The sequence below is a fragment of the Lagenorhynchus albirostris genome, chromosome 7, assembly GCF_949774975.1.
Source record: "Lagenorhynchus albirostris chromosome 7, mLagAlb1.1, whole genome shotgun sequence".
NCBI lineage: Eukaryota > Metazoa > Chordata > Mammalia > Artiodactyla > Delphinidae > Lagenorhynchus > Lagenorhynchus albirostris.
The window spans coordinates 55,081,373-55,100,185 of record NC_083101.1 but is presented as its reverse complement, the minus strand read 5'-3'; the positions used below and the strand labels follow the sequence as shown (position 1 = coordinate 55,100,185).

The following is an 18,813-nucleotide window of genomic DNA, read 5'->3' as shown; positions in this document are numbered from 1 at the left end:
TACTTCTCCCAGCTCTAGCGGCAGACGTTATTATCCTTTTTTACATATGATGAAGCTGAGGTTCAGCAGGATTAAGTGACTGAAATGTCACTGTCAATGTCTATACTTTGAACCACCTTGCTATGAGATAAGCGGGGCAGAGGTCTCCTAGGAAAGGTGGACTTTTTGGCATCTCTAGGGACAGGGCAGATACTCAGGTGGTGCCACTGCTATGCTCACCAATGGCAGCTTTTATTTGGATGCGTTAGGGCCCATGTTGTACCAACTGTAAATATTCTGAATATCCCTTCTGCCTGGGGCCTGGGAAGGAAAGCACCTTGTGTTCTGATGTGCAGGAAACTCTTTCAAATCACTCCTTTAAGAGTTATTTCTTACATAAATGTTGCTTGGTTGCAAGATGATCAAGGACTTTGGTAGAAAAGACAATGGCTGATATCCAGACTTTTGTTAGTGACCTAAGTCCTAAGTAATACATGGAATTATTTAATACTCCAGTGTCTGGATACCCTCTTCTAAGGTGAGGTCAACTGAGAAACATAAATCTCTTCATGCTAATTTTGAAGGGTCAGGGGAAGCAAGATGGCATTAACCGGCGTGTGCTCACCACATAATGATTTGAACGATTTTCATGGTTGCATCACTCAGAGCATTGAAGAAATCCACCAGAATCTGTCCCCTTTCTCCCATTTTTCCAATGACGATTCCAAAGACGAGGCAAAAGACAATCAAGCCCAGGACATTTATGCCATCTGAATACATGCCTATGACTTTGTATTCCTTTGTTCTGTTCTGTGGATCAAAACCAAGAAAATACATTGATGCATGAGTACAATCGTGTTAGAATGCATAGACCCTGAAACAGAAAGATATGATAGCCAAACAAACCAGTGGCTCTAGCAAGAACTCTGGATCAACAACTTTGGGAAACATAATTAAAAACACAAACACCTACGCGTGGGTCAAATTTTACTGCCCCCCACCCTCTGCCACTGAAGTTTAAAGTGTGTCTTTTTTCCTTTCTTTCAACAAATCCATATTTGAATATTTCTTTTGAAGATTTCTTATTCTGGGGTGTTTTAAATTTTTAATAAGAACTTTAGAATCAAGGCACTTTTCAGGGTTATTTTAACTACTAGTTACATTTGGAGTCCGCATAAAAAAGATACAGATTAATAATGCAGGAAGCTCAAAATATTTACCAGTGTGGACATTTTTAGGACACTTTACTATCTGTTTTATCCTGATAATGAACACAGGAATATTCTTTTCTGCCTCTAATCCTGGATGACCAATAGGATTTTAGAGACATAAAAATTAACCAGACATATACTACTGTGAACCATGTCTTTGTTTTATGCTGGGTAAGAAGAGCACGAGATATACCGAGAGATAACTCAACCTGTGTTGTGCAGCTGAGATTTACTGAGAGATTTCAGAGGGAGATAACGTATTCTGAGTGGTGCAAACCAGGTTTACAAAGAATTACGTGGACGAGCCACTGGGGTACCGATTATTTCTTACTTATGATATGACATGATCAAACATATTTATTGAGCAGTTAGTGTGCTAACTGCATTGGCTACAGCATAAAGTCTTAAAATGCAGCTGGATAGACAAGACTAACTGTGAGAAACGGGAGCCAATGATAGCAAGGTGGTGTGTAATTAGCTGCACAGCCAAGCTATGAGTTACAGACATCATATGGAGACTGGGGACATGAATGAGGGCTGTGAGGTTAGGGAAAGCTAGGCCTGAGCAGTAGGCAGCCAGGAGATGAAAGCACAGTCCAGAAAAATGTAAGGAAAGGCAAAAGTCATCACGCACCAGGTCCCTGTACCCTGCTTGAATAATTCCTACTCATCCTTGATGGACCCCACACTAATTTAAACCTCCCTGCTGAATGCCCTAGAGTACCCTATTCTTCCCTGTTTTAATATTCATCACTCTTCACATGAGGGCATATGTCACATCTGTCTTTTCTCTACTGTAATCCCAATGCCCAGCAGGGCTTGGCTCATGGAGGGTGCTCAGAAGATCTTTATGGAACCATATCAAAAAGCAGGAATAGAAACTAATTGAGGAGGTGGATCTGGATAGAATAGATTGGGCTCACCAAGAAATAAGCTGGGAAACCAGGGAGGAGCTAGGTCATGGAGGGCTTTCTGTAGGAAGAAAGAGGGAGCTAACTGTGGCCTACTTAACCTGAACTCTTAAGTCTACTGAGTATTTCTTTTTTCCTTAAATCTTTCCTTTCTGTGTGAAGGCACAGTACCTTCAGGAGCGATCTACAGGGCTACAGATATACTACTTTAGGCCCACACGATCTAATCTCCAATGCTGAAATCCCCAAAGTTCTCAAAGCCTGTTGATTTCATTGATAAATTTATGGCAAACTCTTGGTGGCAAAACCTATCCCGAACTGAGATGAGGCTACATATAGCCTATTTTTCTTACTTGGTAGAACATTCACAAGTTAGTTGCAGAAATACTGATGTGCTTGATTCTAGAATGTTATTGTCAATTCCACTTAAGGATGTTGTATAACATATAGTACATACACCACCTGGACCTTCTAAAGTGAAAAGCTCTGAACTCAGTATCAAATATGGGCAGAGTTTCAGATAAGGAACTGTAGGCCTACAGTTTAAGTAGTCTTGCAAATCTAACATAGTTCCCAGAGGTGCCCAACTCAACTCTGGGTGGCAGAGATACAGAAGTGAGAGGGCTCATTCTTTTCTCTGCGTGGTTCAGTTGCTTCTCATTATTCTCAGAAGTGACACTCTATAAAGTGGCTGTGAACACTGAATTAGTGAATATTGAATCAATTTTCCTAGGGGAAATATAGGATTAGGTTTCTGGGAATCCACAGTCACAACATTTTTGCCAAATAATCAACATAAAACCTTGTTTTCTCTGTGTTTCAGTTCAAAGACACCTTATTTAATATATATTATTTAGTTGTTAACATTGAACTCACAGCCAACACACTTTAACTCATGTCTGAATGAAACTTATCTAACACATGTATTTTCCCATATGGCACATCAGCCTGCCTGCCTTTGGGAAAACTAACTAGACAGCACTGCAGCATGATGCTTGGGGGACATTTCAAACAGCGAAATCACCAAGACAGAGTACAAAAATGTGAAAAATGTGGCATAAACACACCGCACAAAGGACGCTTATTTACCGTGTAAGAGCTGAACCAAGAAGGCTGAGCGTAGCCTTGTTCAGCCTCAGCGGGGAACATGTGCATTGGGCAACTTAAAACTTTCACCACTCTTTGTGTGTCTGTGAATGTGAGTAGGTGAATTCACAAACATGGCATCTGCGAACAATGAGGATCTACTTATTTCCATCTCCTGCTCACTCATGGCTCGGCACCGCCTACCAGGGAAGGGAGCAAACAACAGGATGGAAATGGTACCTTGGAAATAGCAGTTGTCATGATGGCTGTGACAGACACCTCCGTCCTGTTAGTCCCTGGCTCATCGGGACGTCTCACTTCTTCACGTGTGGTTTTGTACTGCACGTTGGAGGGGAAAAAAGGTCAAAGAAACAAAAAGAGATTTTTTTTTTAAGCTTCTGAGGCTAAAGGAGTATTACTTTGGCCAGACAAGTGTCACTGAAAGGTTCCACCTCCGAGGCCTCTGTTGGCTTCAGGTTTGGATGGTACCTCCCATGAGGCTTTGGAAGCAAAAATGGAATTGAGAAATCCAACCTCCTGACCTCCACAGCCACCATTCAATGGTGTCAAAATGCTCTCTAACTTCTGTAATAAGGGACCAATTAATGGAGCAATAATGTGAAAGAAAGCATGGGTTTTATTTGTAGTTGCTTTACCAGACAGACTCTATAGGAATCCTATGAATCATTTTTGTTTCTGTTTATTTATTCATTCATTTATTATTTTTAATCTGGAAAAACAAAACCTCATCATTTGGATAAATGTAGTCACCATGACTTTAACAAACATCCACAACTATACGGTTGTTCCAAAGTCAATAGTCCCTTTAGGGCTATTACGTGAGTGAGATTTCTGCTGAATTTCTTCAGCCCTGTTTGATTCTGCTGGACTTCAGCAGAGATGTTTAAGAAAGAGCTAGTATATCATCACGCCAGGCATAAATGTCACTCTTACGAGGCTCTGCCAACACCAGGAACCTTACAAATGACCACTGTGGCTGAATTGCAAAGGCACTCCCTAAATAGAGGTGGTTCTGTACCTCTTGGAGGTCGGCAGGGAGCAATTTAATTGCCATTTTTATTGGTCTACACAGAGGTCTGTGTTCCTGTAATTATGTAAATGAATTCAGCAGCTTGTGATAGACTCAGCTGTCTTAAAGTGCATAGATAAACAAGAGAAAAAGCCTTAAAGGAAATGGAGTGAAGAGATTGTTAAACTTCCTAAAGGAAAAAAATCTTGGCTTTGTTATATTGCTCTGTAGAGTGCCAGCAATGGGCATGTAAAGATGAAAGAAAAGACCAAATGCCAGGAACACTAACCACCCATGTGGGTCAGACACTGATTTCCCACCATGGGAGGGAAAGGAGAGAAGAGGTGGAGGGCTACTTTTCTAACTGCATTATATCTGTAGATAGTCTAAGTTTCTTCACAAATATAATGTGGTTCTCCAAAAATAGGTACTAGAAGCCACATTTTAAAACACTCATTATTTGACAGGTTCCTGACTTGCTCCAGTTGAGCCCTTTTGGAGGAAAGAAAAAAAAGCCTAAGGGAAAACGGAGGAGCTACAACAGGCATGTCACTGTGCCTGGAAATACTAGGGTTACGAAATAGGTCACCTGATATTCCTCCATTCACAGGTGCATTTCCTGTCATTTTTGACGGGCTAATTCCATTTCTTGGGTCATAGCAGGAAAAAAATCTTAATTGGCAAGGGGGAAGAGGGGAGCAACTTGAGGGCAAATGTCATTATTCTTACCTGCTGAAAACAGGCTTGGACGAGGTTCTCAGGGAACATATTCCTGTTGGAGACAGGACAAGCAGTATTACATTAAGGCAAAAGTGTTTTGTTTCGTTTTTGCGGTACGCTGGCCTCTCACTGTTGTGGCCTCTCCCGTTGCGGAGCACAGGCTCCGGACGCGCGGGCTCAGCGGCCATGGCTCACGGGCCCAGCCGCTCCGCGGCATGTGGGATCTTCCCAGACCGGGGCACGAACCCGTGTCCCCTGCATCAGCAGGCGGACTCTCAACCACTGCGCCACCAGGGAAGCCCAAGGCAAAAGTGTTTTGTTTTGGTTTTTTGGGGTTTTTTTGTCATAGCCAATACTTTGATGGAAATGATTATGTGATAGAATTAGTACTCTGGTTTCTCTTCTGGCCTTTCCTTTACATAATACTTCCTTGTATTAAGACTTATTTTTCCCTGCTGAGCTTCAACCAGGGATAGATAGAAAGCTCTCCTAACCACCTGTCATGCTTAACTGATTCACCGAGTAGCTGACATGCCTGCTGTCCTTGGTGAAATTCACACTGGCAGGTAGACATGCACAGTTAAGAGACTTCTTTAATATTTTCCACATTTCTGTCTTCATTGATAATGAGAGTCCACTGCACTTGTTCCCAAATTCTTTATGCCAGTTGCAAATAATCATCATTGAATTAAAAATTATGTAAATCAATGCATTATAAGTGTGAAAAGGAAGGAGCAGTTTCCATAAAAACTAAGCTGGGGGCTTCCCTGGTGGCGCAGTGGTTGAGAGTCCACCTGCCGATGAAGGGGACACGGGTTCGTGCCCCGGTCCGGGAAGATCCCACATGCCGCGGAGCGGCTAGGCCGTGAGCCATAGCCGCTGGGCCTGTGCGTCCGGAGTCTGTGCTCTGCCAATGGGAGAGGCCACAGCAGTGAGAGGCCCGTGTACTGCAAAAAAAAAAAAAAAAAAAAAAAAACTAAGCTGGAATGCCTGGAAACTCAATCGAGGCAAGTGAGTAAAACTTCTGTGGTTGCATTAGGTAAGGAAAGACAATTGAAATAAAAAACAACCGGAAGAACTCGGCACTCAGCTTTCTTTGCTATTTCTAAGGGTTTTGTTTCTCCACTTCATGGAAACTGAATCTGGAAATTGCAGATGATGCGTTTATAAAGGCAGCCTAGGCAACAGGAATATGAAAAATCAACTGACACACTCTAAGAGAAGACCTTGGCCCGACATAAAAAAATTGGCAAATAAACGCATTTAAGTTTTAAGTGTAAACAAAATATGTAATGCATATTTACGATTCTCTGCTTTAAATGCTGTTTATTTTTTTAATTAACTGACCAATCTCCAGCCCTGATTGCTTCAGATAAGAGGGTTTCTCCTGTACAATTAAAAAATGTATTTCTTCAAGTATGCTTCAGAACTGACCACCTAACACAGCCCGGCATCTTAACGCAACAAGTATACTTTAGGCATCTCTGTCCATCCTAAACCCTGACAGAGAACGCTGTTCCTTCCATTCCCTCTCGGAACCGTGACATGGTAAGCATGACTGGCTGTGTAATTTGCAGGGTCCAGGGCAAAATGAACATGTATAATAATTCAAAAATTATTAAAAATTTCAAGACAGCAACAGCATAGCATTAAACCAAGTATGGGGCCCTGTGCGACCACATAGGTCACATGCCTATGAAGCCACCTGCTGGCCAGACACTCACCTGATCAGGTCTAACATGGCATCCACTGAACTGACTTCAGGGCTGCTGCCTGTCCTGTCAATTTCATTCACTTTCTGGGTGACACCAGGCTTGATGCTCACCACCAGCACGATACCTATGACCAAAGATAGCACCCACAGAGCATTAAGAACCTCCCAGGGCACCTGACACCCCTCGTGGATCCATTTTAGAAGCAATAGGCCTGGTGGTACCGGGCAATACTGGGATGGGGACCCTGAGGTCCAGCCAAAACGACAAGCCTCAGTGGGGACCTCAGCAGTTGCCTTTATTACTTTTCCAACTAAATGAAGCAGAAAGAACTCTTCATGTGTGTTTTTAAAAAATGAAGGGGCTGCATTCCAGAACTGCTTCTGGAAACACCTGCTGATGAGAATCCTCTTTTTTTCTTTTCTTTAGCTTATGAGATCAGCCTAGGCAGGGGTTAGGGTGACAATAATTCATTTTCCAACTCAGGGCACTCACTCAACATCTTTCTGTAACTTTTACCCACAGTTGCTGCTTATTTTTCTGAGGCTCATACAGAATAAGCCTTATCTTCCTTTCATATCACAAGCCTTCAAATATCTGGAAAGCTGTTGTGTAACCCACAAAAGGATTTGGGTTAGGAAGTGTTGTTCCGTGTGACTCTTAGGGGGTGGAATGAGGACAGGAGTTCCAAGGAGAGATAGTTCTTCTCATTGTAAAGAAGAAATGTCTAAACAGAGAGCATCTGAAAGCCCCATTTTGGCCTCTGGAGGTAATGGGTTCCTCTTGAGGTGTTCAAGCAGAGGTGGGAGGTTTTAGGAAAGACCAGGTTGTTTGACTGGAGGGGAGTGAAGAAGAAAAGGCCCCATGCCCTTTATCACTCTTCCCAAGGAGAAATGCTAGTCCAAGGGGACGGGACTTAAGGATGCTGAATGGGTCAGTTTTGCTAATGGGAGGAGTCACAGGGCAATAGAGGGGCAATGAATGGGTGTGGTCCACTCTTCCGTCTCAGGGTGGCAGAAAATAGATAAGCCCAGCTTTGTTCTTTGCGTTGGCCTCCCTCAGGAATCTCATGAGGAGATGTAGCTTTGAGTTAAGGCGGGGTTCAGGCCCTCCTAAGTCCCCTGGCCTAATACCCCTAAAATGTCACCACATCTTCATCACCTTTTATCAGTTCATTAAAGCAGAGCTGCAAGGGTCAAACTGGCTGCAACATCTGAGTACACTCCTCTCTTTCCACTCTGGGCATCCTTCTTAAGATGTTACACTAGGTCCCAAAGGATGGACCATCCTTTTTTCACGAAAGAGTGCCAAAGGTATAAGAGCAACCATACTCCCTCATTAGAACATTCTCCCTCTTCAAGTGGAATTTATACTTGGCAAGACTCTGTTAGCTCTGGCTACTACATGAAATTTGAAATGTAATGAAATGCTGTCTTTCTGGAAATACTTTATAATTATACTCAAAGCCACTATTATAGACTAATTATCAAGTTTAAAGATTATATTAGCCCTTGGCTTCATTTCTTTCTACCTGATAAGGTAGATATGGCACAGAACTGTCACCCTCTTTCTGTTTCTTACTAGAGACACTAATAAGCAGTACCACGGCTGAAATTCAGTCAGTATTATATTGTTCATATAAAATGTGCTGTGCTGACTTCAAGCCAAAAAGCTTCATAGTAGTTTGACAATTGTACTTTCTGATTTTAAAGAAGTGTGCATTTTTAAAAGCCAACTACTTTTAACTGGAAAGTCACAATTATACAGAAAAATAAGGATTCAGAAATAAATTTTACCTAAAATTACAGCAATGACAGTGGTACAGAAATAATACACGACAGCACGTAGACCGATTTTTCCAGATATGTTGGAATCCAGTGCAGCAACACCTGAAAAGGGGGGAGAAATCAAATTATATTACTCAAAAAAATTTCCAGGACTGGTGGTGATTCAATCCTCAAGGTGTGAAAAAAAGAGCTGAGAGCTGTGTCTGCATCTGCTAGGCCTATCTCACACATTTTGTTTGAATAAATGCAATGGGCAAAAGAACCACTTCAACATTCCAAATGCAGAATTAAGAGACAGAAGCCTAGTGGGAGGCAAGTTCCCCTCTGGCTAATCCCCACTACTTTAGCCCATAGTGAGTGCTGTGTCTTTGGCTGCTCTTGGGGGTGGTCATGAGACAGTAAAAGGAGTCCCCCCTTCTGCATCCACTCTAAGAACTTTATCAAGATTTGTACATTCTATCACTCAACATTCTTTTGGGATTCAGTATCAAGGAAAAGTTTACCTTGAAGAACTGAGAAAGTTCTTTCATCACATAATAAAAACCATGTAACTCTTGATTGTTTCCCTTTCTGCCTTTTTTTGTCAGGAATCTCAGAGTCAACTAAAAAAATGACTTTTACATGTGATTATAATATATATGTTCATTGTAATTATCTGAAGAAAAGAAAAAACATAAAGATGAAAACAAAAATCATTTCATGTCATCAGCTGTATTCAATATTCTGGTGAATTTTATCCCCATATTTTTTTCTCAATTTTTTGTAAACATGGCTGAGATAATTTGATAGTTTTTAATCCTCTCTCTTCGAAATACTGTATTATAAGCATCTTTTCTTATTGTTACAAATTCACCCCGCAGATAATTTTAAAGGCTACATAATCTTCTGTCATGTGGCTGCACCACAGGTATTTAATCATCTACTTAATGATGGATCTTTAGACAATCTCAGGGCCAAATTCAATAATAAATCACAGTAATTTCATTATCCATCCTGGCTAGCAAATTTCCTTCTTTTCATGATTTTTAAATTGCTTTTATGTTTACAACCTTATTCTGTATGGCTTTGATTGTGAGACTCCTTACAATCCCAGTTGGAGTTGGGATATAAATAAAAATTTCCGAGGGCACAGGTAATCAAAGAGACTTAGGACCACATTGTTAGATCTAGTTTCAGATGGTCTTTGGCTGCCAGTAAAATGACTGAATATTACCTGACTTGAAATGGTTGTGTAGAGTGCCAAGGATAGCTGTAGAGGTGGAAGGCACACATCCCTCCTTGCTAGAAACCTCTGCGTTCCATCAAAGATGCTCATATAAATGGAATCAAATGATGCATCTCTCTAACTGGACTGCTTCTACGTGGGACACGAGGCAGGTTCAGAAGCGACCAAGTCACCTTTCAGCAAACCGTCATTTGAAGGTTTCAGACTACCCTGTCCGACTTCCAAAATGAGAATCACATTTTGAATCAAACCATCACCATAGAAAGTGATTTTTGAGTCTTCAACACACGAGTTGTTCCATAACTGTTTGCAAAACCTGAAGTACAGGGTAGCAGGAGAAACGAAGAGGTTGTCATGAGACAACCCGGAGGAAAAGGTCGTAAACCTGCAGGCTATCAGCAAGCACAAGTAGCTTTTATATTCACTCCTCATGCTATAAAAGGCCTATCCATTTTTTTTAAGTGACTAGGGGATTATGCTCCTCAAATATAATCGTACATAGTTGACGTACAGGAAAAATCTGTAAGGAAGCTATCATGATGATGATGACAGAAAAAGTCATCTCTCACTCTAAACACGCCATTCCTCTGGCTGTTGATTGCTCCTTATGAAGTTAATATTTTGAGAGAAGGGGCTCTGGCCTCTAGCAGTCACCCCAGGATGTTGTTAAGGGTTCATTAACCAACGTCCGGAGCAAGATTGTGCAGTTACCATATGATGGGTATACTGCAGCAGTCACATACTAGAATAACCTGGATGATAGATCCTATTCTCTTTCTTTGGGAAAAAGAATGTGGTAGGCTGAGCAGACTTTCTTTTCCTAATGTTAAGACAATTAAAAACAATAATTCTACAAGAAACAATAACAAAAAAAATTAAGAGACACCGAAGGCTACAACTCAGAAACCAATGAACTATCTCATATTTAGCTTTGGTCTCTTAAAAAAGAGCAAACAATAATGCAAATATATAAGCTTGCTAAGTGTATTATTTGATTATAAAATGTTCCTATTCCATTTTTGAGCTCCATACATTATTTTGATAAACAATTATAATAATTATTCATAACAATAATGGTGGGTTAAAAAAAAGAAAATCACCAACTTAACAGCACTCCAAGTAACCGGTACAAACACCTGTATCCCTGATCTAACAGAAGATGTATTTTCAGATATATTGTCCTTTGTCAGACATCCAATTTAAGCATCTCCCAGTCCCTAAGGCGCTGACAAGTGACAGGCTCACAGGGTGGCTCTCAGGTATGTGCTCTCATGGTATGTGTTTCATGCCCCCCCCCCGCCCCGCTCAGGATTTTCTTCCAGCAGTGAAACGAATTAAAGCTATGTGGGTAATTGTTTCCAGCATATATGGATATGTCTTAATTTGTCTTAATGATCTGGTCATGGGCTGGTGCCTCTGCTTTTATTCCAGATCCCAGCTGGCAATAAAAGGCTTCATAATAATGAGATTCTTGGTGGAAATATTTTACACAAATACAGCCTCCAAAGCAGTCAGCCAGCTCCTCTCTGCTGGAGTACAGCAACTCTCCTGTAGTTACTTTCAGGAAGAGCTTTGTTCCCCATTTCTCAAATCTACCTAGGTCCTACAGTTCTCTTGGATATATCAGAAGTGTATTCAAATCAACAGTCATACTTCCCCACCTCTCTAGAGTTACCACTCTTTCTAGCCACCACTGATTGGGGGCAGCATTCGCACTCAAATCCAGGTTCTCAACAATTTTTAACAGTGTTGAGGATGAGGGGTGGGTGACTGCCATAAAGGGAGGGAACGTATGCAGGGAAACAGCCTAATATTTGAAAACCTTTATAACAGGAACATTACTGAACTTAACATGAATATAAAATGTCTGGATGGGTGGTCTAAACACCCCACCTGCCAGTAATAATGATAATAAAAATGAAAATGTTAATAGACACTGTGTATTGAGCAATGACAGTATGTTAAGTGCATCATCTCTTTTTATGCTTACTGTATAACCCCGTGAGCTAGGCCTTATTACTCCCATTTTACAGAGAAGGCTGTGGCTCAGAAAGGCTAAGTGACATGCCAAGGTCCTACAGCTGGTGAGGGGTGGAGCTGGATCCCAACCCAGGTTTGACCCCAAGGGCCAGATCTTAACCACTATGTCATACTGGGTCTATCCACGTGCTACAAAATTCTAGACCAGCACTGCCCGTAGAACTTCCTGTGATGATAGAAATGTTCTTGGTTTGTGCTGTCCATTGCAGTAGCCCCAGCTACACATGGCTAGTGAGCACTTGCAATGTGGCTAGTGTGACCGAGGAACTGATTTTAAATTCTGCTTAATTTTAATCGCAATATAAATAGCCAGATGTGGCTAATGGCTACCATACTGGACATCAGCATAATCTCTAGACCTTACCAGAATGTCCAGCATTTAGTGGGTGCTCAGCAATGTTGAATGAATAAACTCAAGCTTAAATATGTTACAAAATTCAGTGCAGGGCTTCCCTGGTGGCACAGTGGTTAAGAATCCGCCTGCCAATGCAGGGGACACAGGCTCAAGCCCTGGTCCGGAAAGACCCCCATATGCTGCGGAGCAACTAAGCCTGTGCGCCACAACTACTGAGCCTGCAAGCCACAACTACTGAGCCCGTGTGCCACAACTACTGAAGCCCATGAGCCTAGAGCCCGTGCTCCACAACAAGAGAAGCCACTGCAATGAGAAACCCGCGCACCGCAACAAAGAGTAGCCCCCGCTCGCCGCAACTAGAGAAAGCCTGCGTGCAGAAACGAAGACCCAATGCAGCCAAAAATAAATAAATAAATAAATGTATTAAAAAAAGAAATTCAGTGCAACCTGTACCTTGATAGCACAGGGGCGGTGGAGAGGATAATGGTAAACCTGATCAGCCATCATCTCTTGGTGTGCTTTTCCATCACCATGCTGACCATAGTGCTCTAAGGCCAGAGGCTTATTCTTTTCTGGATCCTCTGTGTATTAAATAAGATGCTTTACGAATTTTGTACTCGATGCTTTCCATGTGACAGAAAAAACTGCACTTCTTATTGGTATTCCTCTCCTTACAAAGGGAGCCCATTTCAAAGATCCACTCCTGTGTAAGAGATTAGGAACTTGGCAGGTAATCTTAAAAACCACTCATACAGAGCAGTTTGGTATGGTTCCCAGAGCGGCCAACAAAAATACTTTTCACCCATAACAGACCTCCATGTGAGAACATATTTAGCATCTTAGTGTTTTTCTTTTTTTTTCATTATTGTGTGCTCCACCCCACTCGCCCCTCCTCCAGTCTTAGATATTTTTTCCTCATAGCCATCCCATAAAATTTTAATAGCACAAACTGTTCATCTGTTCACGTACTAAATGTATATAAGTGCTCTTTACATGAGAAGAGTAAGTCCCCCCTCCACCCTAGGAACCAGCTTTTGCTGCCTTGAGGCCATATTGCTCCTGTTGAGAACCTGTGGTCTAGCTCAATGGATGTTGTCCTGCAAATGGTAACTTAATCCAGACCTTGGACTCCGAAGACAGGGCTTTTCAAGTGCTCTCTTACATGTAGCTGGTGGCTACTGCAATGGACAGCAAAAATAGAGAACAATTCCATCATCACAGGAAGGTCTACTGGGCAGCGCTGGACTAGATTTTGTAGCACATGCATGGGGCTAGTATGAGACAGTGGTTGAGAATATGGCCCCCTTGATAAAGGAGAATGGGGAGCTATTTATGAGTACAGAGTTTCAGTTTGCAAGATGAAGAGTTCTGGAGATGAGTGGTGGTGATGGTTATGCAACAATGTGAATGTACTTAGTGCCACTGAATCATACACTAAAAAATGGCTAAGATGGTAAATTTTAGGACTTCGCTAGTGGTCCAGTGGTTAAGACTCTGCGCTTCCAAAGCAGGGGGTGCAGGTTCGATCCCTGGTCGAGGAACTAAGATGCCATATGCCACAGGACATGGCCAAAAAAAAAAAAAAAAAAAAAGGTAAATTTTATGTTATGTGTACTTTAACCACAATTAAAAATAATTTTAAAAATTTAAAACTCTTACAGGTGAAACATCACCATAGCATGGTGGGTTTTACTCTAAAGAACCTCCTGGATTCCTGGCTTTCAGGCCACGCCTCATGCCTGGTGAAGTCTAGAGGACCGCCTCTCCTTACGGTCCACTCCCAAAACTCAATTCTTCTGGAAGCTAACACCTGCCCTTTAGCAACTGACAAATGAGAGGGAACTGTGCACTAATACACTGCAAAGCAGGTGCGACAGGATCTGCACAGAAATCAAAGGTAAGTGTTTGAAAGTTTATAGCAATTGAACAGAATTTTATGTCTGTTGAATGTAATAATAAAAAGTCGGGCAAGTGTTTTGTGTGTCTTTGTTTTTTATATCTTCTTCCTAGTAATTCATTTCTATTATAGTTTACAAAGATTACTGATCCATGCAGATTGGAAATTTAAAAAACTGGATCTTTCCCACCCACTTTAAAAACTGGATGCTCTGTAAAGCACTGGTGCAGAGACCTGGTACCATGGGCTTTCAGAGGAGCCAGAGGTGTCACCAGGCTGAGGTGACCAGAAGCAACTCGCAGCAGGCAGCATCAAGATGTGCCGGATTCTGACAGAGATTCTTTGCTTGGCCACACTTTAGTCAGGCTTCTGAACCTTCTCTTAGGCCCATCTGTGTACTTCCTTGCAAAATACAGTTTTAGCAAGAACCCTGCTAAGTCAGTTTAGCCAGAACCCCCTACCCTTGATATCTGATCATCCTAGACATCTGATCAGGTCTCTTAATCCTCTACCATCTCCCAGATGATGTCTGATTACTCTGGCCTGTCTTCAACATCAATCTTATTGGGTCAGTTTAGCCAGAATCCCCCTTACCCCTGATGTTTTCTCTTAATAATTATCCATCCCGTGCCCCCCACCCCCGTTGCTCCTTGGCTATAAATTCCCATTTCCATGCTCTATTCAGAGTTGAGCCCAGTCTCTCTTCTCCACTGCAAAATCTCATTGTAGTGGTCCCTACACTTGTCTTTATGGTTCTAGGTCAAGTCTGCCTTACCATCTTTAACAAGTATCACCGAATTTCTTTTCTTTAACAAGTCTAGTTACCAGTGAGTCCAGGATTGTCCTTTAAAAACAGGGATAGTTTTAAGGCTGAGCTGTGGCCTAGAAACAGAGGTAGTCCTTGGAATTTAGGGGCACCTGCTAGCTCTTTAAGAAACCACACTTGTTTTTTCACCTCCAGAGGAGGCTTGGATGAGCTGGGGTGCTGGCTCCTGACCAAAGCAGTAACAATCTACTAGAATTTTTTTATGAAAACACTGCAAAGGAAGCGTGGGCTAAACAATAGTATATTTTAAAGATAAACAACTGAGGGCAAAAGACTCCTCTGAGAGCTCTCTGATTAAGCTACCACCCACCTGAGAACAAAATTTCATGATGATCTCTCCCCACCTTGCCATTAAGGTATCAGAATTAACTGTTACTGGAAGATTTTTGGGTCTGGCATCTGATGGTGCTTCACAATTGTGAATGGACACATCATTCAAGAAACTCATTGCACTGGGGCATCCTCTTACCCAGAGGACTCCTGTCTCTCCATCACCAGCAGAGAGGCCACCGGCACATGGAGAAACAAGCATGGGCTTCGGTGGGACCCCCTGGGATCACATCTATAAAATGGAGGGTGTTTTTTTTTAATAAATTTATTTATTTTTGGTTGTGTTGGGTCTTTGTTGCTGTGCGCGGGCTTTCTCTAGTTGCGGCGAGTGGGGGTTACTCTTCGTTGCGTTGCGCAGGCTCCTTGTGGTGGCTTCTCTTGTGGAGCACGGGCTCTAGGCACGTGGGCTTCAGTAGTTGCGGCATGCAGGCTCAGTAGTTGTGGCTCGTGGGCTCTAGAGTGCAGGCTCAGTAGTTGTGGCACCCGGGCTTAGTTCCTCCGCAGCATGTGGGGTCTTCCCGGACCAGGGCTCGAACCCGTGTCCCCTGCATTGGCAGGCGGATTTTTAACCACTGCACCACCAGGGAAGTCCCTAAAATGTAGGTTTTAAATGCCTCTACCTCGTAAAGTGTAATTGTGAGGAGCAAAGTGAACAACCCCATCTTGTACAGCCGTTTTAAGGGTCAGAAACAGTACCTATAGCATGCCTAGAACTTAAATTTTACTCAGTCAATAGCCTCCGTTATTATTGAATGAAATGATCAATATGAAATGTGTCACTGGGCACATGGAAGGCACTACACAAGTGTTAACTCGTTCGTTCCCTCACTCCTACCATAATCCTTCTGTATTCCTTCATCACATGGCCACTAAAGAGATCTTTTTAAAACATAAATCAGGCCATTTCACATGCAGGTATAAGCCTCTCGTTGCACTTAAGGTAAAATAGAAAACCTATGTATGGCTGCCTGCCCCCAGGCACCTCTTCCCAGGCTCTGGTGCCCAGGCAGCAGAAGGTTCCAGAATGGAGCCCGAGACTCTGCGTCAGTCCTAGGTGCTGCCCTTATGATCTGTGTAATCTTGGAAAATTGGCTGAATCTCTCTTCAATCTCCTGTTTCCTCATCTCTGAAGATAGAGAGGTAAGGTCCTACTTACTTTCATTGGGTTGCTATGAGGATAAAGAAGTAAGTTCATTCCCCAGAGAAAACAAGGCTGGCTACGCTCTCACTTTGTTGATTCGGGGGGCCTGGATTAATACTCCTGGGATGTTAAAAGGGGGAAAGAGAAAAGGCAGAGGGGAGCATGCAAAATATATTTCTGTGCACGCTTCACCTGTGACATCTATTTTCCTTAGAGACATTAATACAAAGAACTGCCTTGAAATAGGTTCTATCACCTCCCAGACTATTCTTTGAAGTTAAAAAAAAAAAAATGGTCCCCAGCAAATGAACTAAAGGCTCTCACTTGCAGCCTTTGTCAGCAGGTCCACATTTGATGTTCAAAACATCTGTCAAGAAGCAATGGGCTGGTCTCCTGGTTCTTCAGCAATCCAGGTGCTGTTTTAACTTTTTTTTTTTTTAATATCATAAAGGACAGTGGTATTTGTAGTTGGGCCAATTTTTCAGAAGATTCAATGAGCTTTTATAGGAGGCTTCTTGTTCAATAAGCATTAAACACACCTCAGAGGATCTAAGGAGCTCAGCCACTCTCTTCAAAGTCCGTGCTTTGACATCAGGATAACTAACAGCTCAGTGAGACTTTTTTGGCTTTCTACCGCAAGCTAATTATTACCGAGCTCTCTCTTTGCTTCTCCTTACCTTACAAAGCTGGTAGCTCAGGCATCTGGGTAGAGGCTGTTTGTATGCTGAGGAACTTAACACTGCTGGCAGAGCAAGCCTTTTCCTATTATTTTCATTTCCAGAATGAACGCATTGTGTGAACTCACCTGTGTGGGCTTGATTCTAATATTGACCCTGTAGCTTCTGATGCCAACGTTGGGACTGTCTAGAAACCTCTGATAGTATCAGACAAAAAAGAGTAAGTTAAGAAATTATATAGCTCTTCCAGGGCACTATGACATAGTATTATCATTATCCCTATTTTACAGTTGAGGACGCGTTAAGTAAATTGTTCAAGGTTTCACAGCTAGTAAATGGCAGAGCCAGGATGCAAACCCAGGCAGTCTGGCTCTTAACCAGTAGACTCTCCTGTTCCTCTGTGATTGATAGTGACAAAGATTCTTTGCTTTAGTCAGGCTCCTGAACCTTCTCCTAGGCCTAACTGTGGACTTCACTGTAAAATCTAGTTTTAGTAAGAACCCTCCTAAATCAGTTTAACCAGAACCCCCATACCTCAATATCTGATCACCCTCCATATCTAATCAGGTTCCTCATTCTCCACCACCCCTCAGGGGATATCTGATTAACCTGGCCTGTCTTCAGCAAGAATCCTGTTAGAGGTCAGTTTAGGTAGAATACCGCTTACCTCCGACGTTTCCTCACAGTAACCTTCCATCCACTGTTCTCACTACTCAGTTTCTTGGCTATCAACTCCCAGTGGCTCATGTTGTATTCATTTGGAGTTGAACCCACTCTCTTTCCTCCACTGCAAAATCCCATTGCAGTGGTACCTCTACCTACCATGGTGGAATAAAGTCTGCCTTACCATCTTGGACTGTCACTGAATTTTCTTTCAAACAATACTTCCTCGCTTGTTCAGGGTGTTCCTTTGGAGATAATGACACAGGTGGGAGTCACTGCTCTAACTTGCTTCGCATGCCTACAGGCTCACGTCGACCTCCCAGGAAGGCGCACAAATCACATGAAGCCATGCCCTCAGCCTTCCATTCTCATGCCTCCTCCCCAGGTTTGCAGCATTCCAGTCCAAGTCTCACTGTCCTCCCAAGATGCCATGCCTTCTGCTATTTTCTTCTGCCTGCAATGCCTGCCTCACTTCATCTGATTCCTATCTCTTCTTCAAAACTCCACCCAATGTCCCTTCCCCGTCCTCATTCCCACAAAGCACTTATCACACAGCATTGCAATGTAGTTTCCCTTTCTTGAGGGACAGGACTTCTCTTTATATCTTGTATGCCCAGCACAGAGCCTGGGACATTGAAGATGAAATGAATGAATGAATGAATGTCATTTCCCAGATCCATGTACGCCACAGAGGAGGTTCCTTAGAATCCTCGCATGATTTCTCACTCATTTTTTCTATTTTTTTAACAGGAGAAAAGTATACACATTTATTTAATACAAGTTTTACAGGACATGGAAGCCCTCATAAAGAATGAAGTCCCAAAGAAATGGCAAAACCTACTTGCTTTCACATTAGGTTGACGAAGAGAGGCAATTGAGGCAATTGTGGAAAAGTGACTCAAGTATATGAGGCTCACTCCTTTTTTTTTTTTTTTTTTAAGAAACAAAACCAGGTTAACTCAGTTGAACAGAGCTGTGAACCAGTTTAGCAGCACTGGTTTAGGCAAAAGGAAAGCTCATTCAGGGTGGACTCTCTGGGTTTCTCTATGTCAGAGACTGAAGCAGGGAATACTCTTCCTGCTTTTCTCTTTATTACTGTGGCCAGTGGCACATTCATTATGGGAACTCCATTCCTTATGTATACAAGGTACCCCTTCCTTCTTTGGAGAAACACGTTGTAGAAACCCAGTTAATATAATAAGTCCTCTGGCTTCAATAACTGT

At 42.4% G+C, this 18,813-nt stretch overlaps 1 protein-coding gene across 1 annotated transcript in view; it reads right to left on the bottom strand.

The window, feature by feature from the left end:
- The window catches only part of SLC1A1 (solute carrier family 1 member 1), a 61,469-nt gene that overhangs the window by 11,549 nt on the left and 31,107 nt on the right, over positions 1-18,813 (bottom strand). Inside the window, exons 3-7 of the mRNA XM_060153467.1 lie at positions 8,446-8,538; positions 6,662-6,776; positions 4,947-4,989; positions 3,428-3,526; positions 605-789 (exon numbers count right to left, since the gene is read on the bottom strand). Of these exons, the coding sequence (XP_060009450.1) occupies positions 605-789; positions 3,428-3,526; positions 4,947-4,989; positions 6,662-6,776; positions 8,446-8,538 (535 nt within the window). The remainder of the gene's footprint in view (positions 1-604; positions 790-3,427; positions 3,527-4,946; positions 4,990-6,661; positions 6,777-8,445; positions 8,539-18,813) is intronic.